We start from the raw sequence: 27,793 nt of genomic DNA, 5'->3' as shown, positions 1-27,793 counted from the left end.
ATCCATCATTTATTCTTTATAAAAATGTCTCTTTAGTCTGTCCTTCATACACATTTTGATCAACACAAATCAGCAACGAATTCAAGTCAGACACGCTTTTAAATCTACCAATTTCTGTTTGCATGATGATCACAGAGCATAGTAAGTACATCTATGTAGGTATTTTCGGGTCCTTCAGGTTCCATACTGATGTTACAGGGGCAATAGGAATTTGGTTGCAAGCTATGTTCGCACCACTTGAGATCTATTTTCGGATGATATTTGCTCATGTAGTTTCGGAGCATGTACATCCATGTGGAGTAATTCATATCAAATTCAATTCTCGTTTTTGTTATGTCCTTGTACTTAACATTGGCTTTCAGAAAGTCGCGTAAAGCACACTCTATGTCTACCAAATAATGACCGTCAGGTAAATTAATCCCCATATCTGTATACGGATCACCAGTGTGGATGATGGAGAAGTCTACATTCAAATTCGTCCTGTTTCTTATATAGCCTGTCAATAATTCTACCCAAATGTCTTCCGAAAACCCAAAATGTACTTTACTGTAATGCGCTTCATTAATCCATACTTTGTGATGTACTGGATACACTTCCTTTAGGTCAGCAGCGAAGGAATTCATCATATTCTCGAATACTGCCGAGCTATTTTCCATGATTTGACTTCTGAATGATTTTGCCTGAAAGAACTTTTTTTTCATGTCCTTGTATTATCATAAGTGACTTATAGATAACTTGTTCGTGTTTTTTGTCGATCTTTTTACTAATATCAGTGCAGAAGCGTTAGGTTGTTACTTTATAAGTACATTTCCGAGAGCGCGATACATCATTCCTTTGTTATAAAACACAGAGGCGTTCAATTTAGTAGCATCCAGATGCTTTTCCAAAGCATGACTGGAAAGTGAAAACGTTGTTTTCATGTTGAGGTTGTGAAAGAAATAACTAATTTTGATCATTTCTGCAAACTTTTTATTTCACAGACGTGCATGTTGAAGCATGAACATGCCTATGCTTGTAAAGTACTTCAAGGGTCATTACTAGGGTTGAACATCTGACCCTCAATGAGTCCGCCTTCGGGACTGTCTAAAAATAGGATCCAATAAGACCGCCGCGCGCTTGTTCTTCAAGATGGCCGCCGCACGTGCTGTGCACGTGATTTTCACGCATGGACTAACCTGACCCCAAAGTGACATCTATACTACTGTTCACTATTATTACATTGCGCAGGCATGGACATTTATTTCACTTTACAAAAAGAAGAAGGCGCTAATACATACTTAAAAACGGTGGCAACATTGGAAAAGTACTTTATTACAAAAGTCAACACACCATACGAAAGATATAAATTCAGAGCCACTAAACAAGAACATTCGGAAACAGTAGAACAATACGTGTCTAGATTAAGACAAAAAGCTATCCATTGTGAATTCGAAAATACTGATGAACAAATTAGAGACCAGGTAATTGAAAAGTGCAAATCAACAAAATTAAGGAAGAAACTTTTAGAAAAAGGTCAAGATCTGAAATTGGACGAACTTTGTAGGATTGCTTGTACCATGGAATTAGCGGATCTACAGTCAAAACGAATGGACGAAGGAACAGCAGCGCAAGATTCAGGAACGGTCAATAAATTAGAAAACGGTGAGAAACCTAAACGTGTTGAAACCAGAAATATTAGACAACCCAGGAATGTGAATTCGAAACAGCAAGAAATGTGTTTCCGTTGTGGTTTATCCGGACATAAAGCTCGAGATAGAAATTGTCCTGCGAGAAACAAAAAATGTGATCGATGTGGACTTATAGGTCACTATAAAAAATGCTGCAAAACGCAAATGGGGAAAAATGCAGGCAAACAGAGCGGCCGAGGTCGGTCTGGATATGTGAATAAAGTAACTTAGTTGGAGATCCGGCAAAACAGGATTATTCAAATAATTTCAAATATCAAGATGAAGATGATAATTCAAAGGATTATTCATTTTTGCTTGGATCACGGTTAGAAAATGTAACACTTTCTCTAAATGATATCGATGTGGAATTCATAATCGATTCTGGTGCGTCAGTCAATATGACTGACAGAGAATTATGGGGAAAATTAGAGATGAAACGGATAAAATGTAAAACTGAGAAAACTGAGACTGGCTAAAAAACTGTCTGAATAATTGTTTGGTTTCAGCAGTAGATAAAGTTCAGGAATGTGTGTGTTCTGTTTACATTAATTAGCTGATATTTACAATATAATATTGCAACATTATACTTTTGTTTGATAAATGCCAGTGATAGAATGTTATTCATTGAAACATTATATCTATGTTGATAAGTTGTTGTTTTTCTAGTGCAAAGATTTTTCTCATGCTACCGTAATTGTTCTAAAACTTTCAGTTCATGCTAATACTTTGTCACAATATGTAGAACTTTTGTTTATGCTTTGAATTTTTAAACTTTGAATTTCTAAAATTGGTGATTTCTTTAATTAGTAGAATATTATTCTGAAGAAAGGGGAAGAACTGTAGAGTATATACGGTATATCACGTGGTCATGTACTGGCGGGAATCTTATGTATTAATGTGTATGCATGCTTGATGCTGATGTTAGTTGTATATTTGTCATCTATGAGTATAACTATGTATTAAAGTATAGAACCCACAAAGTGTTCTCTATATAACACTACAGGCGCATATTCCGAAAAGCTGCCATTGTTTTATTCAAACAGTGCTTAGTTATATTTGAGAAATATTTAGATAAGAAAATTAAAATTCTTTTCTTGCAATTATTTTATATATATACATACATATTTACTTGTAAAATAACTTTACGTTGCTTTATACACTGATAACGTCAAAATAATTACGTCACATATAAATTAAAGCATAGAAATTATCATTCTCATCCATCAGATGTTCGTCAAAATCCCGAGACGAACGTTCATCCGAGGAACCACGGTATACCTCTGGTATGCGAGAATGAGAAATTATACGATGCGATATTGTCGAAATTTGACAAATATCTCCTTCCCCCGCCGGTCTGTATAAACGGCACAAAGCTTAGCTATATTGACACATATGCTAAGAAACGGTGACATTTGCGCTCCAGATACACTCATCGTTTTTATTCAAATCGTTTATAACGGGTAGAAATTCCCTTACGTCATACTTACAAGACCGGAAATTTGTATTATCGACCCTATTTCACTATCTGTTCTGCGTAAAATTCGCCGCTCAAACGAGTTGAAACCACTTGATCTGATAAAGCTAGGGCCAGTGTGAACTCGGGGCAAGAGTGTGTGAACGGTAGCTTACATTTCCACTACCGTCCATGAACAGTCTGAATCAAACCGAGTCTACAATATTTGGTAGGGTAATTATAACGTCCACACGAATACTATTATTTACCCAATTGAACATTATATATTACATAAGATCGCACGGTGAAATCAACATACAAATAGAAAGCGTTTACGATACTAAAGTAAATTTGTATACTTAGTTTTGTTTAATCTAATGCGATGCATTGTTATCCGAATTGTTAGTTTTATTCGACTGCAACCCCCCGACATGAAAAAAGTATTGCCTAATCGTGCGGAATGAATAATCTTTACTTGAAATATCTTACATATTGAATGAATTGTCACACATATCAGATGAACTAACAGCAGCTGATTGTGTATGTAACATTTAAGCCTTTCTTAACCATACAGAAACAAATCTACAAGTTAGGCAATAGTAGTCGCCATTAAAATCTCAATATCCAGTGGTTAACGCAATATCTTTTCGCCTTGGGTTTAACAATAGTTATGAATGACGCTATACGATATAAATTAGTTCTTGTATAAGAGCTTGAATTAGCTACAAATATGAAATTAGCTCCATGTGATTGTTTATGAAATGAAGGAATGCTACACATAGTGGCAAGTTTAATTTTGCTAATTCTCTGTTACAAAACTAAGTAATATTACTTTGGAAAAATGTATCATTTTATTATTATACTAATTCTAAGACATTTTACTGCATCGTTTTGAAAGAGTGGCCGCCATCAAAGACAAACAAAATTCCCTGACTTTTCACTTTCGTCTGACATGAACTATTTTAATTTGTCGGCCTTTACCTGTACAGCCAACAAATCTACCAATATGTTTCATTGTTATCCCTCGCCGAAGGGAGATTGTTTTGCGTCTGTTCTGTCTGTCAGACTTTCTGATCGTTCTTCCGAAATTGAAAAAGCGTTTAGTTCATTAGTTCAATTTTTTTATAGAATTATCAAACTTAATTACCAACCCTCGTATAATGAACGCTTAGCCTTTGCTCAAATATAGTATCACATGATCCAGTAAAAGCAAAGCTTTTACCCTTGACTTGGTGAAAATGTGAAAACGATTATTATTCAAGAAGAATTATAGCTACAATCACCAAACCTCAGAAAATTATTATTAGCAAATGACCTTTGCTCATATCATCCCTCTTGACGTTTTTTCTCTTAATATGGTAAAAGAATGAACATGCTTATTATTAAAAACGTATTTTTTGCTGTAATCATCAACCCTCACATTTACTGTATTCAAATAACATATTGATGAATCTGCATGAAACATTACACAAAGGTAAATCACTATCACACGAAACTTTTGTCAGGATCACTTCAGTGACTAAAGTTATTGCCCTTTAATTGATTTACAATTCATAACCTGGAAAAAAATAACACAAATGTTGATCGCTATGTGGACGTGGTGGAGGATAAAGGTAAACTATATCCAACGTTAAATGTCAATGATACGACATTGAATAACAATATAAAAGGTAACAATAATGACTTAAGTCATAAGATTATCGAACATACAATAAGAATAACGACATTAATAACAATAGCAAATGTTAGAATATGAATGACACGACATTTGATAACGATAACAAACATACAATAATAATAACATACATAATAATTTAGCAACGTCTGACATGCCATATACGACAGTTTAAACATTTGCTTAAAGTTTGAACATCACCATTACAAACTTGAATGAACTGATGTTGATTTCATGTGTTAACAGGTTTCTTGAAATTAAGCGGACTGGGTACAGAGTGATTTAGGGAATAACTTGATAAACCAAGTTCATCTAAAGTACCCTTAACAAAAGATAGACATTGTAATTCAGTTTTAACATAAGCTGATACTGAGTGTATAGTCTTATATGAAACATAACAAATGTTATCGTCTTTACTTAAGAAATAATTATAGCAAAAGAGTGCTTTAACACTATTTATGCACGATGGGCGGTTATACGTCGGGCGTAATAATTCCACAAGGGCGCAGCCCGAGTGAAATTATTTGTACGACGTATTACCGCCCGAGTGTACCGAGTGTATAAATAGTGTTAAGACACGGTTTTGCTATAAATTATTTCAATTCTAATATGCCTTTTATATAAAACAGTACATAAAATATGGTAGCACTCTTTCTTGGTCGCAACAAAAACTTTGACGTCTTTCTGGCGTTAGCGTGTTTAAGGTTAGAGACCACCAATTGTTTTCCCATAGACTTACATTGTAACATTATGGCGTGTACGGCCTTCCATACATCGAAACATGTTGTCTATTTACAAGTTTTTCAAGAACTATCTTAGTTCTACCAAAATATCGGACGAAAAACATATGAATAGTGATACTTTATTTAAGTAATTTTCGTGTGAATGAGATGATCCCCTGTTTACATCATTGACATGGCGGGAGAAATTCGTTTGAAAAAACTTTTTTTCAATACACATAAAATGTAGCAAATTTTGTCAAAATGTATGATAAAATACTGTAAATGCATTGAAAAAATATCAATTTTGAAAAAATAATCACTTCCTGGGTGTGTTTACATGACTGACCAATCAGAACGCACAGACGTTACCTTATTCCCAGGTATACACTTACCTCATTCCCTGTACTTTTTTGAATTGGTAGTCTCTGACCTTAAGGTTGCTCTGCGCGTTTGATAAACCAGAAGTGATGGCGTAAAGTCATTTATCCGGAAAATGTAGAATAATGTCTGGATTCGGCGTACGGAATTGAAAATCATTTTATGAATTATTTGAGATCTGTGAGTAAATTTATTACAATGACACTGTTTCTATATTTCTAAAGTAAACATATGATATTAAAACATATGACACTGTAAAATAATAAAAATAATGTCTTAAAATTAGCGTGAAAGGTCCGGTTCATATTAATCGTGGTCAAATATCTATAAAAAAAAATTAAGCAGACGGACCAATACATTTTATTCCACCAAATTATAGGTCATGTCTTCATTTACAATGGTGAGAAGTTTCATAAAAATCTACATCGTAGAAAAAATTCTATTCGCGAAATTGTTATGAAAGTTAAGATTTTCTAATAGACTCCCATTATGAAATATTGCGTGAGGTCCAAATTTTTCAAATCAGACTAGCAAAATATCAAGCGCACGACCCTATCTTTTTAATTTGCTGAATTTTCTAGGTATATTCTGAACTTTTAAAAAATCAGTGTCTAATTAAATTCTACATTGTAGAAAAAAAAATCGATCTAAACGCGTGCAAAACTACCTTAACAGAGACAAACATATTAGAATGTTCAATAGCTCACCCTGGTAGTTTATAAGTTTAAGTACTTTTTATTTGCAAAGACATTGGAGTAACCCCAAGTTCATCAAATAACATATAATTAGAAGTAATTTGCTCGAGATTTATTATAATTTTATAAAATTTGAGCTGAAACTGACCAGTAATATTTAGATTTTCTATACCCTAAGTTTCTGGGCCGTAAGAAAGAATAGGAATGGACCAATACATTTTATTCCACCAAATTATAGGTCATGTGTTCATTTACAATGGTGAGAAGTTTCATAAAAATCTACATCGTAGAAAAATTTCTATTCGCGAAATTGTTATGAAAGTTAAGATTTTCTAATAGACTCCCATTATGAAATATTGCGTGAGGTCCAAATTTTTCAAATCAGACTAGCAAAATATCAAGCGCACGACCCTATCTTTTTAATTTGCTGAATTTTCTAGGTATATTCTGAACTTTTGAAAAATCAGTGTCTAATTAAATTCTACATTGTAGAAAAAAAAATCGATCTAAACGCGTGCAAAACTACCTTAACAGAGACAAACATATTAGAATGTTCAATAGCTCACCCTGGTAGTTTATAAGTTTAAGTACTTTTTATTTGCAAAGACATTGGAGTAACCCCAAGTTCATCAAATAACATATAATTAGAAGTAATTTGCTCGAGATTTATTATAATTTTATAAAATTTGAGCTGAAACTGACCAGTAATATTTAGATTTTCTATACCCTAAGTTTCTGGGCCGTAAGAAACAATAGGAATGGACCAATACATTTTATTCCACCAAATTATAGGTCATGTGTTCATTTACAATGGTGAGAAGTTTCATAAAAATCTACATCGTAGAAAAATTTCTATTCGCGAAAATGTTATGAAAGTTAAGATTTTCTAATAGACTCCCATTATGAAATATTGCGTGAGGTCCAAATTTTTCAAATCAGACTAGCAAAATATCAAGCGCACGACCCTATCTTTTTAATTTGCTGAATTTTCTAGGTATATTCTGAAGTTTTGAAAAATCAGCGTCTAATTAAATTCTACATTGTAGAAAAAAAAATCGATCTAAACGCGTGCAAAACTACCTTAACAGAGACAAACATATTAGAATGTTCAATAGCTCACCCTGGTAGTTTATAAGTTTAAGTACTTTTTATTTGCAAAGACATTGGAGTAACCCCAAGTTCATCAAATAACATATAATTAGAAGTAATTTGCTTGAGATTTATTATAATTTTATAAAATTTGAGCTGAAACTGACCAGTATTGTTTAGATTTCCTATACCCTAAGTTTTTTTACCGTAAGAAAGAATAGGAACAATTGTATTAAACAAGTGGATTTTAACAGAAAGTAACAGTTTTCTAGCTGTTTGACCAAGGAGAACATAGCTGTCCTGGCTTGGTCGACAAGACGTTTTATGTTTTAGAAAATTTATCAGATACCAATATCCGCAAATTGAAAAATCATGTGTACTAATTCTAAGTTTTCATTATCAAACGAAAATCGTTATGTATTTTCCACACGATTCCTGAAACAACGTTGTGGTGGTGGTTAAACATCTTTGCAGTGGTTAATTAGAATATCGTCTTATTTGGGATGATTTGGGTAAATAATCCGCCATTTGACCTGATAGTAAACATCCGGTGAAAAATGTCCTCCTACAAAGCACGGTAATTAACTGAAATATCTAAAATAACGCCACTTTTAAACCTTTATTTTGTCACTGAGAGCTTGATTTGGGTCATTCTAAAGGTTGAGCAACTAATGCATGTTTATGTTTTCGTTGTCATTTCAGAGTGGAGGAGTTAAGGGCGGTTCTTGATGCGGAAGTGATCGATTTCAAAAAACTTCGAAAAATTGTTTTTAATGGTAAGTTGTTAAAGCAGTTAGGAACATATATTTTGACACATAGAAACACGTTTAGGTTGATACTTGTGAATAAATGAGTTGATTATTTATAACCATGCCAAACAAGATTATTAAAATAAACCTTTGCAGAGAAAATACCAAGGTCCCTTCGTCCTTATGTCGAATACAAGCTTCAAGCTTCTGTTGTAAATTTTATTTATAACCGATGTTAAATAAATATTATCTTCCTGGGCTAGAACCCGGACCTCATGATCTTTAGGGGGACACTCTAACCACGTCGTTAAAGGGTTAACCTAGTTCTATGAATAAACGTAGGACATAAACAGTGCATTCGATTCGGTCAAGCGAGAGTACACTAGTGTTACACTGGCGCATGCGCAGTTTACTGTCGAATCGAACAGGCTCCAGTCGGGTCAAGTTGAGGGTAAATATGATCAATCAGAAGGCTTTTAATCGAAAGGACGCATCTTCATTAAAAGTACTTCATTAAGTTATAAATTCATATCAAAGCAGTTTAAAAGGCTAGTCCACATGCATTCGGCAGTACCCATGCGTTAAAAAATGGCCACAGATTTTTAGCTCACCTGAGCACACAGTGCTCAGGGTGAGCTATTGTGATCGCTCACTGTCCGGCGTCCATCCGTCTGTCCGTCCGTCCGGCGGCCGTCCACACTTTCCTTTAAACAACATCTCCTCCTAAACCACCTGGCCAATTTTGATGAAACTTCACAGGGATGTTCCATGGGTGGTCCCCTTTAAAGGCCTAGATTTTGGCAGTGAGCCAAGGGATTTTTGTCTTCACCAGCACAGTTGGGGGCTAATGACCATCACAGTATGACTCCAATAAACAAGGGTCATTGTTTATTGGAGAGTCGGTCTACCTTACAAGTGTATCTATTAGTGAGAAGCGGAAAAGATGTAATTTATTGTAAATTAATGAATAATTGATAACTTTTAAAGTTATACTAGTTTGTTTTTTTTGGCATTTTTATGTAAAGAAAAATATTTGTTGATCAAACACAATAATAAAATAATCAAACTTATTTTCACAATAATGAAATAATTGGGAACTTACTTAAAGAAACATGTATGCAAGTTTTATTTTTTCAAATTCTGTCTGGAGAATTGTGATATTTCTGAAAAATGTGACTTTCACTCATCTAAAGCTTGCAGAATACTGTAAATAACATTTGTATAAATTGAAAACAGAATGTGAATTTCAAAGTTACAAAGCAAAGCATGATAAAAGTCCCTTTAGGCAACATACTGAAAATGAAAATTGAGTATAGATGGAACACAATTTTATATTCAAATAATGTTGATTACATGAATACATGAAAATCAATTTCCAAATCGAAAAATATTGTTTATATCAGCACAAAGAACTCAGGAAGTTTTCACTGTACTTGTGTTTTATTATCATTATCATTTTCAATATTATTACTGTATCTTTTATCATCATATATGTAATATAATAATAATAATATATTAATGATAATATAATAATAATTATTATGATTATGATTATTTCTATTATTATTATTTTCATTTTCATTATTATAACATTAAAGTGATAGTTATTATCATCTACAAATTAATATCAAAATAATAATATTATAATTATTATGAAGAAAAATTAACTTCTTTCAACTCCACTGCACACATCTTCATGGTCTAGTTAGGGTCCCTGCTGTGCTAACTGCCCTCTAATCAGTTGCTATTACATAATCGCTGATAAGCAGCAGATAAGATGGGAGTTGTATATTGGATTGGGGGTGGGGGTGGGGGGGGGACACTTATATAGTAGTGAATCTAGGCCTTTAAAAATTGTTCAAAGAATTGAATTCCATACTGAACTCTGGTTGCCATGGCAACCGAAAGGAAAAACTTTAAAAAATTTCTTCTCAAAAACCAGAAGCCCTAGAGCTTAGATATTTGGTGTGAAGCATTGCCTAATGGACCTCTACCAAGTTTGTTCAAATCATGACCCCGGGATCAAAATTGACCCCACCCCAGGGGTCACTTGATTTTACATAGGAAAATCTTAAAAAATCTTCTTCTCAAAAACCAGAAGCCCTAGAGCTTAGATATTTGACATGTAGCATTGCCTGGTGGACCTCTACAAAATTTGTTTAAATCATGACCCCCAGGGTCAAAATTGACCCCTCCCCAGGGGTCACTTGATTTTACATAGGAAAATCTTAAAAAATCTTCTTCTCAAAAACCAAAAGCCCTAGAGCTTAGATATATGGTGTGAAGTATTGCCTAATGGACCTCTACCAAATTTGTTCAAATCATGACCCCGGGGTCAAAATTGACCCCGCCCCAGGGGTTACTTGATTGTACATAGGAAAATCTTAAAAAATCTTCTTCTCAAAAAGCATAAGCCCTGGAGCTTTGATATTTGACATGTGGCATTGCCTAGTGGACCTCTACTAAAGTTTTTCAAATCATGACCCCGGGGTCAAAATTGACCCCGCCCCAGGGGTCACTTGATTTTACATATGAAAATCTTCAAAAAAATTTCTAAAAATAAACCAGAAGGCCTAGAGCTTAGATATTTCACATGTGGCATGGCCTAGTGGACCTCTACAACATTTCTTCAAATAATGACCCCCCTGGTCAAAATTGACCCCGCCCCAGGGGTCACTTGATTTTACATATGAAAATCTTCAAAAAATTTCTAAAAATAAACCGGAAGGCCTAGATCTTAGATATTTGACATGTAGCATTGCCTAGTAGACTTCTACAAAAAAAATTCAAATCATGACCCCTGGGGTTAAATTGGCTCCGCCCCATGGGGTTACTTGATTGTACATAGAAAAATCTTTAAAATTTTCTAAAAAAAACAGAAGGCCTAGAGCTTAGATATTTGACATGTAGCATTGCCTAGTAGACCTCTACTAAATTTGTTCAAATCATTACCCCGGGGTCAAAATTGACCCCGCCCCAGGGGTCACTTGATTTTACATATGAAAATCTTCAAAAAAATTCTAAAAATAAACCAGAAGGCCTAGAGCTTAGATATTTCACATGTGGCATGGCCTAGTGGACCTCTACAACATTTCTTCAAATAATGACCCCCCTGGTCAAAATTGACCCCGCCCCAGGGGTCACTTGATTTTACATATGAAAATCTTCAAAAAATTTCTAAAAATAAACCGGAAGGCCTAGATCTTAGATATTTGACATGTAGCATTGCCTAGTAGACTTCTACAAAAAAAATTCAAATCATGACCCCTGGGGTTAAATTGGCTCCGCCCCATGGGGTTACTTGATTGTACATAGAAAAATCTTTAAAATTTTCTAAAAAAAACAGAAGGCCTAGAGCTTAGATATTTGACATGTAGCATTGCCTAGTGGACCTCTACAAAAATTGTTCAAATCTTGACCCCCCAGGGTCAAATTGACCCAGCCCTAGGGTTACTTGATTGTGCATAGGGAAATCTTCATAAATTTGCTAAAAATAAACCAGAAGGCCTAGATCTTGTTCAAGTAAGCAACTCTACTCAGGTGAGCGATATAGGGCCATCATGGCCCTCTTGTTTACTAGTGCCATAGGTTAAACGTATTTGTTTTCGTCTAAGCATGTATAATTGATTCTATATATTTATTCAGTGATGTATTGTTCATGATATTTCATTAAATTACACTAGAAGAGTCATGTGTAATGCGTCCGGGAAGTGATTGGTGGTGCAGTTTTAATTACAGTAAACCAATATATGATATCACGTGTTTGAGAGTTTTCCTACATTACACTTCAATAAAATAAGGTTGAAATTTTGCTATGCAAACGGCTGTCATTTGATTAAACTTGACACAGGGACATGTTGAACGTCCAAATATTAAAAGGCGCCCTGTGCAAGTTTAATGTTATTGAACTAGGGTTAACCCAACAGCAAGTCTTTTGGAAGTGGTCTATAATTTAAACCTGCTATCATTAGTTACACTTCTCCCCCTTTACTTTTTAGAGTTTACTAGCTCGCCAGAATCACACTCCATGCTCACTGCAAGGGTCCGTCAGGCACTTCTGACATCATTAAAGTAAACCCTGGGAGAGAAAATACCATGGTCCCTTCTTCTGGGGCGCGAACCCCGGACCTCATTATTCTGTAGGCAGACAATCAAACCATGTCACTAAAGGGTTAACCCAACAGCAAGGCTGTTTGAAGTGGCCTATTAACCAACTATCACTACATTATTCTGGCTGCATTGTACACTACCCAGGAATGATGGCCCAGGATGCAAACATAATTTTGACCCAAACTTTTGTGTTTAATGGCTGCCCGGTAAATGGATGCCTACCCTGTGTTCTAGCCATTTTTAGCCTTTTTTGAAGGGTGTCCTAGGCAAAACAATCAGCATTTAAACACAAATCTGCAGTGACAATTTCCTCCACTATTTTGGTCTTTAGAGTGTTTGATCCATACTGTTAGAAAAAGTGGATTTTCAATAAGACAAGATTACTTAGAAAAATAAAATATAATAATTGGAAACTGTATGTGTTTTGCTATAGACCGATGGGGGGGGGAGTGACAGGTCAGTCTCCCGGTCACAGTCACTCTCGGGTTTTTCAAAATAAACTTGGTTAAGAATTGCAACTACTGATTAGACAATTTTGTAAAACATTATTAATTATGCATCGATTTGTCTGTTCTCCAAAGGTCTTAAACCAAGAGAATTTTGCATATCAGAGACACTGTCATATGTGGTTTAGTTGTTCCCAAATAAATTGATGGAGGATGCCCAGAAAAGTCCTAGATTACAGACTATGCATCTGGTTACTAGATAGTTAGACATATCAGAGACACTGTCATAATTATGTGGTTTAGTTGTTCCCAAATAAATTGATGGAGGATGCCCAGAAAAGTCCTAGATTACAGACTATGCATCTGGTTACTAGATAGTTAGAATGCAGGCTAGGCATCCAGTTACTTGACGGCTGGAATACAGGCTAGGCAGCCGGTTACCAGATAGCTAGACAATTCTTTTCCTTTAGACAATGGTTATAGGTCAGGTGGAAACTGAACAGCCTGTAATCTCTAGAGTTCCAGTAATCAATTGGTATTTGCAGAGATGATACTTTAATTGGCTATCAAAGTCATTTATAACAAAAACAAGATTTAGATGTGCATATTTATACATATTTAGTAACAAGCATATAGTTGCCACTTGGTCCATCTGTCCATCACACTTTTGTCCAGAGTATAACTTGAAAAGTATTAATGGCATTTGATTGAAACTTCACATAATCAAAGAGGCCATTGAGACCAAGTGCAGTGTCAATGAATCATTATACTCTAACCTAGCTTTTGAATTATCTCCCTTTATTGTACAAAATAAGGCTTGTCCTGGGCATATCTAGGGCCATATAATATTTTCATAGTCATGATAGTGTCTTGCATTTACCTAATGACATGAAATTTTTAGCTCGACTATTCATAGAATAGTAGAGCTATTGCACTCGCCCATGCGTCGGCGTCCGCGTCCCGATTTTGGTTAAGGTTTTGTATGTAAGCTGGTATCTCAGTAACCACTTCTGGGAATGGATTGAAACTTCACACACTTATTCACTGTGACAAACTGACTTACATTGCACAGGTTCCATAACTCTATTTTGCTTTTTTACAAAATTATGCCCCTTTTTCGACTTAGAAATTTTTGGTTAAGGTTTTGTATGTAAGCTGGTAACTCAGTAACCACTTGTGGGAATGGATTGAAACTTCACACACTTATTCACTGTGACAAACTGACTTACATTGCACAGGTTCCATAACTCTATTTTGCTTTTTTACAAAATTATGCCCCTTTTTCGACTTAGAAATTTTTGGTTAAGGTTTTGTATGTAAGCTGGTAACTCAGTAACCACTTGTGGGAATGGATTGAAACTTCACACACTTATTCACTGTGTTGAACTGACCTACATTGCACAGGTTCTATAACTCTATTTTGCTTTTTTACAAAATTATGCCCCTTTTTCGACTTGGAAATTTTTGGTTAAGGTTTTGTATGTAAGCTAGTATCTCAGTACTTACTAATGGGAATGGATTGAAACTTCACATACTTGTTCACTGTCATGATCTGACATGCACTAAGCAAGTCCCATAACTCTACTCTTTTTTTTCAAAATTATGCCCCTTTTTCGACTTAGTAGTTTTTGGTTAAATTTTTGTATGTAATCTGATATCTCAGTATCCACTAATTGGAATGGATTGAAACTTCACACACTTGTTCACTGTCATGATCTAACATGCACTGTGAAGGTCCCATAACTCTACTTGGCATTTTTACAAAACTATGCCCCTTTGACTTAGCAGTTTTTGGTTAAGTTTTTGTATGTAAGCTAGTATCTCAGTACTTACTAATGGGAATGGATTGAAACTTCACATACTTGTTCACTGTCATGATCTGACATGCACTAAGCAAGTCCCATAACTCTACTCTTTTTTTTTCAGAATTATGCCCCTTTTTCGACTTAGTAGTTTTTGGTTAAATTTTTGTATGTAATCTGATATCTCAGTATCCACTAAGTAAAAATGAATTGGAATGGATTGAAACTTCACACACTTGTTCACTGTCATGATCTAACATGCACTGTGAAGGTCCCATAACTCTACTTGGCATTTTTACAAAACTATGCCCCTTTGACTTAGCAGTTTTTGGTTAAGTTTTTGTATGTAAGCTGGTATCTCAGTATCCACAAATTGGAAAGGATTGAAACTGTCGTGATATGACATGCAGTACAGAGGTTCAATACCTCTACTTTGCATTTTACAAAATTATGCCTCTTTTTCAACTTTTGTATTCATTCAATTGACAAGGCTGTTGAATAGTCGAGCGTTGCTGTCCTCCGACAGCTCTTGTTTATTTCCTTGACAAGACAATGTGAGCCGTGCCATGGGAAAACCAACATAGTGGCTTTGCGACCAGCATGGATCCAGACCAGCCTGCGCATCCGCGTAGTCTGGTCAGGATCCATGCTGTTCGCTAACAGTTTCTCTAATAGCAATAGGCTTTGAAAGCGAACAGCATGGATCCTGACCAGACTGCGCGGATGCGCAGGCTGGTCTGGATCCATGCTGGTCGCAAAGCCACTATGTTGGTTTTCCCATGGCGCGGCTCAATTGTCATGCTTTAAATAGCTATATTTATTTATGCAGTAGCTGATCTTTTGTGAAATATTATTGTGACCAATACAAAACAGATTTTCTATGTGGAATAATGTGAATATTAAAAGAAAAAATGATATGATAAACAACTGTTCAAGTTTTTATATAATGTACTTTTGTGTTAAAATTTGAAACAAAAATAACTTGATAATGTTTTGATGTTGCAACCATTGTAACCTTTAGCCTACTAGCGGCAAGTGATTTTGCCTTTGCGACCAGTGCACATGCGTACAGGCTGATCATGGTCTGCACTGTTCGCTATTCAGTCAGTAAATTTTAAGTGAATACACCCCTTTGACTTATAAATGGTATTGCCCAAATTGAATGATGGACTGGTCCATTTTAGAAATTTAGCAGGCTAAAGGTTAAAATAAGTGTTGCAGTGGCACAGAAGGAGGTGGAGGTTGTATATCATTGTTACTGATTTCAGGCTGTCCTTCTGAAACAGGGCTGCGACCAAAATGCTGGAAGGTAAAAGATTTGTGAGCTTTCAAAGTGAAAATTGACAATTATATGTCTTAATCTAAAAATCGCAGAAATTGCATTTGATGAAATTATTATGTTGATATAAGGTAATTTCTTCTTATATATTTTTTCTTTTGTATTAATGATAATAATTGTAAACCTGAAAAAAAATTTTAGAGTAAGGATGAAGGTGTGAATTTTTTAGAAAACATCAGATTTCTTGGTTAAGTTTTATGTTTAGGTCAACTTTTCTCCTAAACTATCAAAGCTATTGCTTTGAAACATGCAACACTTGTTCACCATGAGAAGCTGACTCTGTACAACTAGAAACATAATTTCATCCTGCTTTTTGCAAGAATTATGGCCCCATTTGGTTAAGTTTTATGTTTTTAGCTCACCTGTCACATAGTGACAAGGTGAGCTTTTGTGATCACCCTTCGTCCGTCGTCAGTCCGTCCGTCCGTGCATCCGTCCGTGCGTCAACAATTTCTTGTCTGCACGATAGTGGTTTCATTTATGATTTTATTTTAACCAAACTTGCACACAACTTGTATCACCATAAGATCACGGTTCCTTTCTTGAACTGGCCAGATCCCATTATGGGTTCCAGAGTTATGGCCCTTGAAAGGGCCAGAATTAGCTATTTTGACCTTGTCTGCACAATAGCAGCTTCATTTATGAATTTGATGAATATAGATTTCAAACTTGCACACAACTTGTATCTTGCTTCCTTTCTTGAACTGGCCAGATTTCTTCATGGGTTCCAAAGTTATGGCCCCTTAAAGGTCCAAAATTGGCTATTTTGGCTTTTGCAGCCATATAGAGACTTCATTTATTGTTTTATTTGATACAAACTTCCAAAATATCTTCAACAACAATAAATCTTGGATTCCATGACAAATCAAAATGGATTTATATCAGTAAGTACTTAGACTTATTTGAAATTTCATTATTGTTATTAGTTGGACTGAGACAATCAGGGTAGATAACTATAGACTGATTTTATGTCAAATTACTTCCCTTTATTTCAAATTAAAATGGGTATATCTCCGTAACTAATGAAGATGCTGATCTGAAATTTCATTTATGTCAACAGATTTATTTGGCAGATCCTTCTTTTGTTCACTTACAATATATATTTTTTTTTTTACTTCCCTTTTACGTTACTATAAATAGCTTATTTTTAGTAACTTTTTTGTTATTGGCCATAGGGAAAAACCAAGACCACTGTTCTGTGGTACAACATGGATGGTACCTCCTATTTTTAGGTGTATTTTGACATATCTATACCTTGTAAGATTTTTTTTTCTTTTTGGTTAAATTTCTCCTATGTTGTTCCTGTCCTTGGACTAAGATATTTTTTCTGAGGGCCTTCTTGTCCTCAAGAGCAATGATAACAGGTGAGCGATATAGGGCCATCATGGCCCTCTTGTTCTCCTAAACTATCAAAACTATTGCTTTAAAACTTGCAACACTTGTTCACCATCTAAAGCAGACTCTGTACAGCAAGAAACATACCTCCATCCTGCTTTTTGCAAGAATTATGGCCCCTTTTGGACTTAGAAAATATCAGATTTCTTGGTTAAGTTTTAAAGTTTAGGTCAACCTTTCTCTTTAATGGTCAAAGTTATTGCTTTAAAACTTAAAGCAGTTATTCGCCATTGAAAGCTAACTATACACAACAAGTACCATAACTCAACATTGCTTTTTTAAAAAATTATGGCCCTTTTTATACTTAGAAAGTCATCGCAGGACAATATAGAGAGACAAAAAAAATCAGATGAGCATCTGTGCCGGCAAGACGATGCCCTTGTTTTTAGCCCACCATCATCAGATGGTGGGCTATTCAAATCACTCTGCGTCCGTGGTCCGTCGTCCTTCCGTCCGTCCGTCCGTCCGTCCGTCCTTCCGTCCGTTAACAATTTCTCGTTATCGCATCTCCTCAGAAACTACCTGGGGGATTTTGACCAAACTTTGTCAGAATGATGAATTGGTACCCTAGTTGTGTCCCCCTGAAAATCAGACTGGTTCAACAATTTTTTAGTAAGTTATGGCCCTTTGTTTATTTCTATAATTTACATAGTTTTATATAGGGAAAAACTTTGAAAATCTTCTTGTCCAAAACCACAGAGCCTAGAGCTTTGATATTTGGTATGAAGCATCATCTAGTGGTCCTCTACCAAGATGATTCAAAATATTTCCTTGGGGTCACATATGGCCCCGCCCCGGGGGTCACATGGTTTATATAGACTTATATAGGGAAAAACTTTGAAAAACCTCTTGTTCAAAACCACAGGGCCTAGGGCTTTGATATTTTGTATATGACATCATCTAGTGGTCTTCTACTAAGATTGTTCAAATTATCCCCCTAGGGTCAAATATGGCTCCGCCCTGGGGGTCACATGGTTGACATAGACTTACATAGGAAAAAACGTTGAAAATTTTCTTGTCCAAACCACAAAGCCTAGGGCTTTGGCATTTGTAATGTAGCATCATCTAGTGGTTCTCTACCAAGTTTGTTCAAATTATCCCCCTAGAGTCAAATATGGCCCCGCCCTGGGGGTCACATGGTTCATATAGACTTATATAGGGAAAAGATTTTAAAATCTTCTTGTCAATAACCTACAACATTCAAATTTGGACCACATGTATGGTTTTGAGTGGCAAGATGAACCTTGACATGAGTTGACCTTGATTTTGACCTAGTGACCTACTTTCACATTTCTGTAGCTACAGCCTTCAAATTTGGACCACTTGCATAGTTTTGTGCACTGAAAAAAACTTTGACCTTGACTTTGACCTAGTGACCTACTTTACATTTTTGAAGGTACAAGGCTTCAAATTTGGACCACATGCATAGTTTTGTGTTCCGAATTGGAATTTGACCTTGATTTGACCTACTGACCTACTTTCACATTTCTCAAGCTACAGCCTTCAAATTTGGACCACATGCATAGTTTTGTGTACCGAAACAAACTTCGACCTTTACTTTGACCTAGTGACCTACTTTCACATTTTTGAAGGTACAGGCTTCAAATTTGGAACACATGCATAGTTCTGTGTTCCGAAATAAAATTTGACCTTGATTTTGACCTAGTGACCTACTTTCACATTTCTTGAGCTACAGCCTTCAAATTTGGACCACATGCATAGTTTTGTGTACCGAAATGAACTTTGACCTTAAGATTGACCTAGTGACCTACTTTCACATTTCTGTAGCTACAGGCTTCAAATTTAGACCACATGCATAGGATTGTGTACCGAAACAAACTTTGACCTTGACATTGACCTAGTGACCTACTTTCACATTTTTGAAGGTACAGGCTTTAAATTTGGACCACATGCATAAATTTGTGTTCTGAAGTGTAATTTGACCTTGATTTTGACCTAGTGACCTACTTTCACATTTCGTCCTTGAAATTGATCTAGTGACCTACTTTCACAGTTCTCAAGCTACAGCTTTCGAATTTGGACCACATGCAAAGTGTTGTGTACGGAAATGAAATTTGACCTTGAGCTAGTCAGTAAGTCTTGAAATTTGGAACACTCAAAAATGGCACATTGGTGGGCGCCAAGATCACTCTGTGATCTCTTGTTAATTTATATTTCCAAGGTACATGTAACATAAAGGGCTATCTTGAAAACTTTTATTTCAGTTATATTTAAATAGCTTATCGTTACGTATATATCAAAACAAAACCTGATCTACTTTTATAGATGTTTGAAATTCCCTACCCCTACATTATTGTAAATCTTACGTCAGTTTTAATCAAATGCCAGCCAAAAATAAGGGTGATTTTTTTTTTTTCGCATAAAGAAGAATCTGTTTGGTTAAATGGTACATTATTAGCCATATTTCAATTATTTAGCATTAATTCTTGGCAAAAGATTTGTTAGAAAGCAATATTAAAAGAAACATTTTTCAAAATGGTGGATATCCTTTAAAAAAACACTTGTACATCCTTAAACCATACTCTGTGAAAAGTTATTTCAAAAGAATTTTATAACTTTAACTCTTGTAATTCTTTTAACGTTTTATTTGCAATATTACACAGTCATGTACTGAAGGAAATGGCACTACTCACCTGGTACTGATGATAAACCCGATCAGAAAATGAACTTTTTTATTTCTGCAAATTGTAATCAATGGTCGGTATCAAAATAAAGCTTAACCTTTGCTGAAAACTTTACATAATTCAAATTTATATTTAGTAAGCAAACTCACACGAAGTGAGGCCCTGAAAGGGGTATGTAAAATGGGGACTGTATGAACGTTGACTGATGATAAATTCGAACACTTTGTCATTTACAAAATTTTCTTGGTATTATATTGAAACTTTCCCCAAAAAGCTGCAACAGTCATTCCTGATCAAGTAATGAAAAGTTACCAAATGTAAGGCCTTCATGTTTCGACAGCGAGCATGCGCAAAAAACACCCTCTTCCCCAGTAATTTTCGATAAATATTTCTTATACAAATACAATGTAAGTCATTTATTTATAGAGAATATTTACCAGTTTTGTTTTTGTTTACACCAGTTGGTGTTGTAAGTGGAAACTATTAGATGGTGTGTTCAATTTTATAAATAACCGATTGCAATCAAATATTTCCAAGGTGGTCGACTTTATCATCTGTCCGGGTTTATCATCAGTACCAGTACTCACCTGTTCAGCATAATTATCAGGAACTGAACAAAATATGCTATTACTATTATTTGCAATAAATTATTTTGATACAAATGTATGTGACAATATTTGACTGTTTCTGCAGTTATTGTTGTACTACCTGCCAAAGAACAGATCAGAATGGGACAAGGAACTGAAAAAGCAGAGGTGAGGCTAGATTGTCATGCTTGAGTGCACATATCTTTATGTTATAGTGCATTTTATTTGACTTGGCTGGGCGGGGTTTTGCGACTGTCCACTACATTATTGTGCAGGGTATGTAGTACATGTAACCATCCAATGTAGCATTGAATTTTAGTCGATGGTTACCGAAGATTATGGAATCAAACAACTTTATTGCTCTATCTATTTTGCTGGTTTTCTTGAGATTACCATTATTTGCATAAGTCATAGATTAGCTCTGCCCCGCCAGGTCGCATAAAACGCACTATACTTGCATTATTTGTTTATATGCTTATGAAGTTTTGAGTAAAAAGAAAGCTTGAAGTCTTGGAACAACCAAGATTTTGTTGTTTATTGAATAGTTGCAGTCCTGACTCCCGACCTAAATGAGGTTTTGACTGGCAGCCGAATCATTATGTGTAGCACCACCATGTTCTTTGTTTTAACTAGACAGATGCTGCCAACAGCATACTAAAGTTTACAAATTTACAATATCTAGCAAATGAAAGTAGTTCATAAATTACCAAGTAACCTGACACTATGAGTCCATGGCTGAGAACAAGAGACCACAGACATTAATTACAGTCAAACCTGTATTACAGCCAGCTTAAGGAGTGAGACAATCTGTCTGCTTAAAGCAGGTGGCTGCTCAAGTTGAAACTCTGTCAAAACATAAACTTGGGAAATTAACTGACTGGCTGCTAAATGCAGGTGGCTGTTAGACAGTTTTAACTGTATTTTTGTCTCTCAGATCATTGCTGAGAACATTTACCTCTCATTTGGTAGTATAATTCATTACCAGCTATTACTTGCAGACTTTCGTTTATTCCAAGAGGCAGAAGAGAAAGGTACCGGTGTAACCATTATATTCAAAACAGCGCAATGAAAGTTTGTTTTTTTTTAGTGATAAGGTATATTGATATAATTACAATTTATCTTGTTTATGAACACCAGATTTTTTCTGTTTGCAAAAAGTGACCTCTTTTTATAGGTGATCATATTCAGAGAATAATATACTCTGCAATAAGTCAAAAAGGAAATTATAATTGTGGGTTTTTTAGCCATTTAGATTTGGCTCTCTGAAGGCATGATAGCACGTCTGTAACTGTACATACATTTGATGTATGTTATAAACTCTGTTGTTACAGGGCTACCTATGTACAGTTTATTGATGAGATGATAATCAAGCCGGGAACCGAGGCCTCGGAAAACGGGGGAGTTGAAGATGTTACATTTGACGATCATGTGAGTTGATTTCCTGAAACACTGTGAAACACTTACTGAAAGGTTTATCTAAGATGAATATTGTGCTTTTTTTCTACAATCAACAATTTATGTTACCATGAATAATTTTTTTTAATGCCTTTCTTATGCTTTTTTAGCCCACCATCATCAGATGGTGGGCTATTAAAATCACTCTGCGTCCGTGGTCCGTCCGTCCGTCATTCCGTTCGTCCGTCCGTCCGTCCGTTAACAATTTCTCGTTATCGCATCTCCTCAGAAACTACTTGGGGGATTTTGACCAAACTTTGTCAGAATGATGTATTGGTACCCTAGTTGTGTCCCCCTGAAAATCAGACTGGTTCAAGAATTTATGAGTGAGTTATGGCCCTTTGTTTATTTCTATATTTTACATAGATTTATATAGGGAAAAGCTTTGAAAACCTTCTTGTCCAAAACCACAGAGCCTAGGGCTTTGATATTTGGTTTGAAGCATCATCTAGTGGTCTTCTACCGAGATGATTCAAATTATTTCTCTAGGGTCAAATATGGCCCCGCCCTGGGGGTCACATGGTTTATATAGACTAATATAGGGAAAAACTTTGAATAACCTCTTGTCCAAAACCACAGGGCCTAGGGCTTTGATATTTTGTATGTGACATCATCTAGTGGTCTTCAACTAAGATTGTTCAAATTATACCCCTAGGGTCAAATATGGCCCTGCCCTGGGGGTCATATGGTTTACATAGACTTATATAAGGAAAAACTTTGAAAATCTTCTTGTCCAAACCACAAAGCCTAGGGCTTTGATACTTGTAATGTAGCATCATCTAGTGGTTCTCTACCAAGTTTGTTCAAATTATCCCCCTAGGGTCAAAAATGGCCCCGCCCCGGTGGTCACATGGTTCATATAGACTTATATAGGGAAAAGCTTTTAAAATGTTCTTGTCAATAACTACAACATTCAAATTTGGACCACATGTATATTTTTGAGTGGCAAGATGAACCTTGACATGAGTTGACCTTGATTTTGACCTAGTGACCTACTTTCACATTTCTGTAGCTACAGCCTTCAAATTTGGACCACATGTATATTTTTGAGTGGCAAGATGAACCTTGACATGAGTTGACCTTGATTTTGACCTAGTGACCTACTTTCACATTTCTGTAGCTACAGCCTTCAAATTTGGACCACATGCATAGTTTTGTGCACTGGAAAAAGCTTTGACCTTGATTTTGACCTAGTGACCTACTTTCACATTTTTGAAGGTACAGGCGTCAAATTTGGACCATATGCATAGTTCCGTGTTTCAAAATGAAATTTGACATTGATTTTGACCTAGTGACCTACTTTCACATTTCTCAAGCTACAGCCTTCGTATTTGGACCACATGCATAGTTTTATGTACCGAAAAAAACTTTGACCTTCACATTGACCTAGTGACCTACTTTCACATTTTTGAAGGTACAGGCTTCAAATTTGGATCACATGCATAGTTTTGTATTCCAAAATAAAATTTGACCTTGATTTTGACCTAGTGACCTACTTTTACATTTCTCAAGCTACAGCCTTCAAATTTGGACCACATGCATAGTTTTGTGTACTGAAATGAACTTTGACCTTTACATTGACCTAGTGACCTACTTTCACATTTTTAAGGTACAGGCTTCAAATTTGGACCACATGCATAGTTTTGTATTCTGAAATAAAATTTGACCTTGATTTTGACCTAGTGACCTACTTTTACATTTCTCAAGCTACAGCCTTCAAATTTGGACCACATGCATAGTTTTGTGTACCGAAATGAACTTTGACCGTTACATTGACCTAGTGACCTATTTTCACATTTTTGAAGGTACAGGCTTCGAATTTGGACCACATGCATAGTTTTGTATTCCGAAATAGAATTTGATCTTGATTTTGACCTAGTGACCTACTTTTACATTTCTCAAGCTACAGCCTTCAGATTTGGACCACTTGCATAGTTTTGTGTACCGAAATGAACTTTGACCTTAAGATTGACCTAGTGACCTACTTTCACATTTCTGTAGCTACAGGCTTCAAATTTAGACCACATGCATATTATTGTGTACCGAAACAAACTTTGACCTTGACATTGACCTAGTGACCTACTTTCACATTTCTCAAGCTACAGCTTTCGAATTTGGACCACATGCACAGTGTTGTGTATGGAAATGAAATTTGACCTTGAGCTAGTCAGTAAGTCTTGATTTTTGGAACACTCAAAAATGGCACATTGGTGGGCGCCAAGATCACTCTGTGATCTCTTGTTTGTTTTAAAAAATAAAGAAATACCAACTACTGTAAAAGTCCCAAAAAATTATTAATTGATATTTTGCTAGTATTCTTTGAACAGCTAGATTTCTGCAACTTTGCAATAAATATTTAAAGTGTGTTTAAAGCAGTAAGTGGCAGAAAGCTTCTCTGCATATGTAAGGTAGTTCTCATTTATACATACATATGATAATTTTTCACATTTTATGTATTATTATTCTACATATTTTAAGGTAGTTCTCATTTATACATAATGTGATAATTTTTCACATTTTATGTATTATTATTCTACATATTTTAAGGTAGTTCTCATTTATACATAATGTGATAATTTTTCACATTTTATGTATTATTATTCTACATATTTTAAGGTAGTTCTCATTTATACATACATATGATAATTTTTCACATTTTATGTATTATTATTCTACATATTTTAAGGTAGTTCTCATTTATACATACATATGATAATTTTTCACGTTTTATGTATTATTCTACATATTTAAGGTAGTTCTCATTTATACATACATATGATAATTTTTCACATTTTATGTATTATTATTCTACTAACTTAAGGTAGTTCTCATTTATACATACATATGATAATTTTTCACGTTTTATGTATTATTCTACATACTTAAGGTAGTTCTCATTTATACATACATATGATAATTTTTCACATTTTATGTATTATTTTTCTACATACTTAAGGTAGTTCTCATTTATACATACATATGATAATTTTTCACATTTTATATATTATTATTCTACTAACTTAAGGTAGTTCTCATTTATACATACATATGATAATTTTTCACATTTTATGTATTATTATTCTACATAATTAAGGTATTTCTCATTTATACATACATATGATAATTTTTCACATTTTATGTATTATTATTCTACATACTTAAGGTAGTTATTCACATTTTGCATTCTTAAGGTAGTTTTTAACCAGGTTTTCAATGAAAACCTGAGTTATTAGATTGGGGTAGATGTCGGTCGGGCGGGCGGGTGGCGGCGGCGGCGGCGTCAAACTGGTGTTTCCGGTCAATAACTTTTGTTTCGGTAAAGATATTTGAATAAAACTTGGTGTGTGTGTAGCTTATATCAAGACAAAGGCTGGGATTGATTTTGGGGTTTCTGGGGTCAAGGTCAAGGTCACTGTTACTAAAAATAGAAAAAGGGTTTCCGGTCAATAACTTTTGTTTCGGTAAAGGTATTTGAATAAAACTTGGTATGTATGTAGCTTATATCAAGACAAAGGCTGGGATTGATTTTGGGGTTTCTGGGGTCAAGGTCAAGGTCACTGTTACTAAAAATAGAAAAAGGGTTTCCGGTTAATAACTTTTGTTTCGGTAAAGATATTTGAATAAAACTTGGTATGTATGTAGCTTATATCAAGACAAAGGCTGGGATTGATTTTGGGGTTTCTGGGGTCAAGGTCAAGGTCACTGTTACTAAAAATAGAAAAATGTTTCCGGTCAATAACTTTTGTTTCGGTAAAGATATTTGAATAAAACTTGGTATGTATGTAGCTTATATCAAGACAAAGGCTGGGATTGATTTTGGGGTTTCTGGGGTCAAGGTCAAGGTCACTGTTACTAAAAATAGAAAAAGGGTTTCCAGTCAATAACTTTTGTTTCGGTAAAGATATTTGAATAAAACTTGGTATGTATGTAGCTTATATCAAGACAAAGGCTGGGATTGATTTTGGGGTTTCTGGGGTCAAGGTCAAGGTCACTGTTACTAAAAATAGAAAAAGGGTTTCCGGTCAATAACTTTTGTTTCGGTAAAGATATTTGAATAAAACTTGGTATGTATGTAGCTTATATCAAGACAAAGGCTGGGATTGATTTTGGGGTTAATGGGGTCAAGGTCAAGGTCACTGTTACTTAAAATAGAAAAAGTGTTTCCGGTCAATAACTTAACTTAGGAATGAGCTATCATGATGAAACTTGGTGTATAGAAAACTTATATAAAGTTGTAGCTTGGGATTGATTTTGGGGTTTCTGGGATCAAGGTCAAGGTCATTGTTACTAAAAATAGGGTTAGGGTTAGGTTAGGGTTAGGGTTAGCATATCTTCTACATGCATGGAGGGATTTTGATGAAAGTTGGCACAATTGTTCACCATCATGAGACGGAGTGTCATGCACAAGAACCAGGTCCCTAGGTCTAAGGTCAAGGTCACACTTAGAGGTCAAAGGATACAAGAATGAAAACTTTGTCCGGAGCATATCTTCTTCATGCATAGAGGGACTTTGATGTAACTTGGCACAATTATACACCATCATGAGACGAAGTGTCTTGCGCAGTTCCCTTCTTTAGAATTACTTCCCTTTGTTGTTACTATAAATAGCTTATATTGTAACTTTTTCATTACTAGACGTAGGGAAAAATCGAGACCACTTTTCCGTAGTACAACATGCATGTTACATCCAATTTTGAGGTGTATTTTGACCAATCTCTACCTGGTAAGGATTTCTGTGTGGACTTACAATTTTTCTTTTTGTATTTTTTTTTTTTTTTTTTTTTTTTTTTTTTTTTTTTTTTTTTTTTTTAAGATTAACTTCCCTTAGTTGTTACTATAAATAACTTATATTGTAACTTTTTTATAATTGACCGTAGGGAAAAACCAAGACCACTTTTCTGTGGTACAACGTAGTTGTTACTTTCTAATTTTAGGTGTATTTTAAGGTATCTCTACCTGGTAAGGAGTTTTTTTGTGGACTTAGAAAAACAAAAGAATTACAATAATAAACAACCACAAAATTAAAATTACATCTGCAAATACAGGTGCTAGAGTAAAGAAATTTGCTGTGACGGGCGTATATTGTGACATTCTGGCACTCTTGTTTATTCTTATGAAAAGTGTTGAAAACCTGGTTTCGTGGCATTGCCGCATTTCTTGTTCTCAATGGGTTACTACATATTGCTCTCAACAACATGATATTCACTTGCTTTTATACTGAAAGTTCTGTCATATTTCAGCCGTTAAACCCAAACCCCGAGAGTAAATGGCGGGCATACTTCAAGGATAATGAGATGTTGTTACAGATAGACAAGGACTGCAGGTATACATATCTTACTTAACTACATGTTGAAATATTGTTTGCATTTATTTTTGTGTAAATGAAATATTATGAAAAAAATTGTATAAAATATACCTACTTTTAGATCCAGCTTTCCCAAAACAGGGTACTACATGTATAATAATTTTTAGCTCGACTATTTGAAGAATAAGGAGAGCTATCTTGCTCACCACTGTAGGTGTCAGCTTCGGCATCACACCTTGATAAGTTTTTCGTACCAGTCCACATTTTACAAAATCTTCCCT

The 27,793-nt window shown here is 35.0% G+C and overlaps 2 protein-coding genes across 2 annotated transcripts in view; both read left to right on the top strand.

Moving 5' to 3' along the window:
- The first annotated feature begins 1,229 nt into the window (after positions 1-1,229).
- On the top strand, positions 1,230-1,898 carry LOC128554499 (uncharacterized). Its single transcript, XM_053535773.1, has one exon. The coding sequence runs from the start codon at positions 1,230-1,232 to the stop codon at positions 1,896-1,898; it is 669 nt and encodes a 222-aa protein (XP_053391748.1).
- Positions 1,899-8,191: 6,293 nt separating this feature from the next.
- LOC128554501 (TBC1 domain family member 13-like) overlaps positions 8,192-27,793 on the top strand; it is a 35,439-nt gene continuing 15,837 nt past the window's right edge. The window contains exons 1-6 of the mRNA XM_053535774.1: positions 8,192-8,256; positions 8,382-8,455; positions 16,055-16,095; positions 20,859-20,920; positions 22,084-22,180; positions 27,448-27,530. Coding sequence (XP_053391749.1) covers positions 8,237-8,256; positions 8,382-8,455; positions 16,055-16,095; positions 20,859-20,920; positions 22,084-22,180; positions 27,448-27,530 — 377 coding nt within the window. The 5' untranslated portion in view covers positions 8,192-8,236. The remainder of the gene's footprint in view (positions 8,257-8,381; positions 8,456-16,054; positions 16,096-20,858; positions 20,921-22,083; positions 22,181-27,447; positions 27,531-27,793) is intronic.

Source organism: Mercenaria mercenaria, unplaced genomic scaffold, assembly GCF_021730395.1.
Source record: "Mercenaria mercenaria strain notata unplaced genomic scaffold, MADL_Memer_1 contig_5082, whole genome shotgun sequence".
Lineage (NCBI taxonomy): Eukaryota > Metazoa > Mollusca > Bivalvia > Venerida > Veneridae > Mercenaria > Mercenaria mercenaria.
Note: the sequence above shows the minus strand (reverse complement) of the source record. Positions and strands in the feature narration are given on the sequence as shown.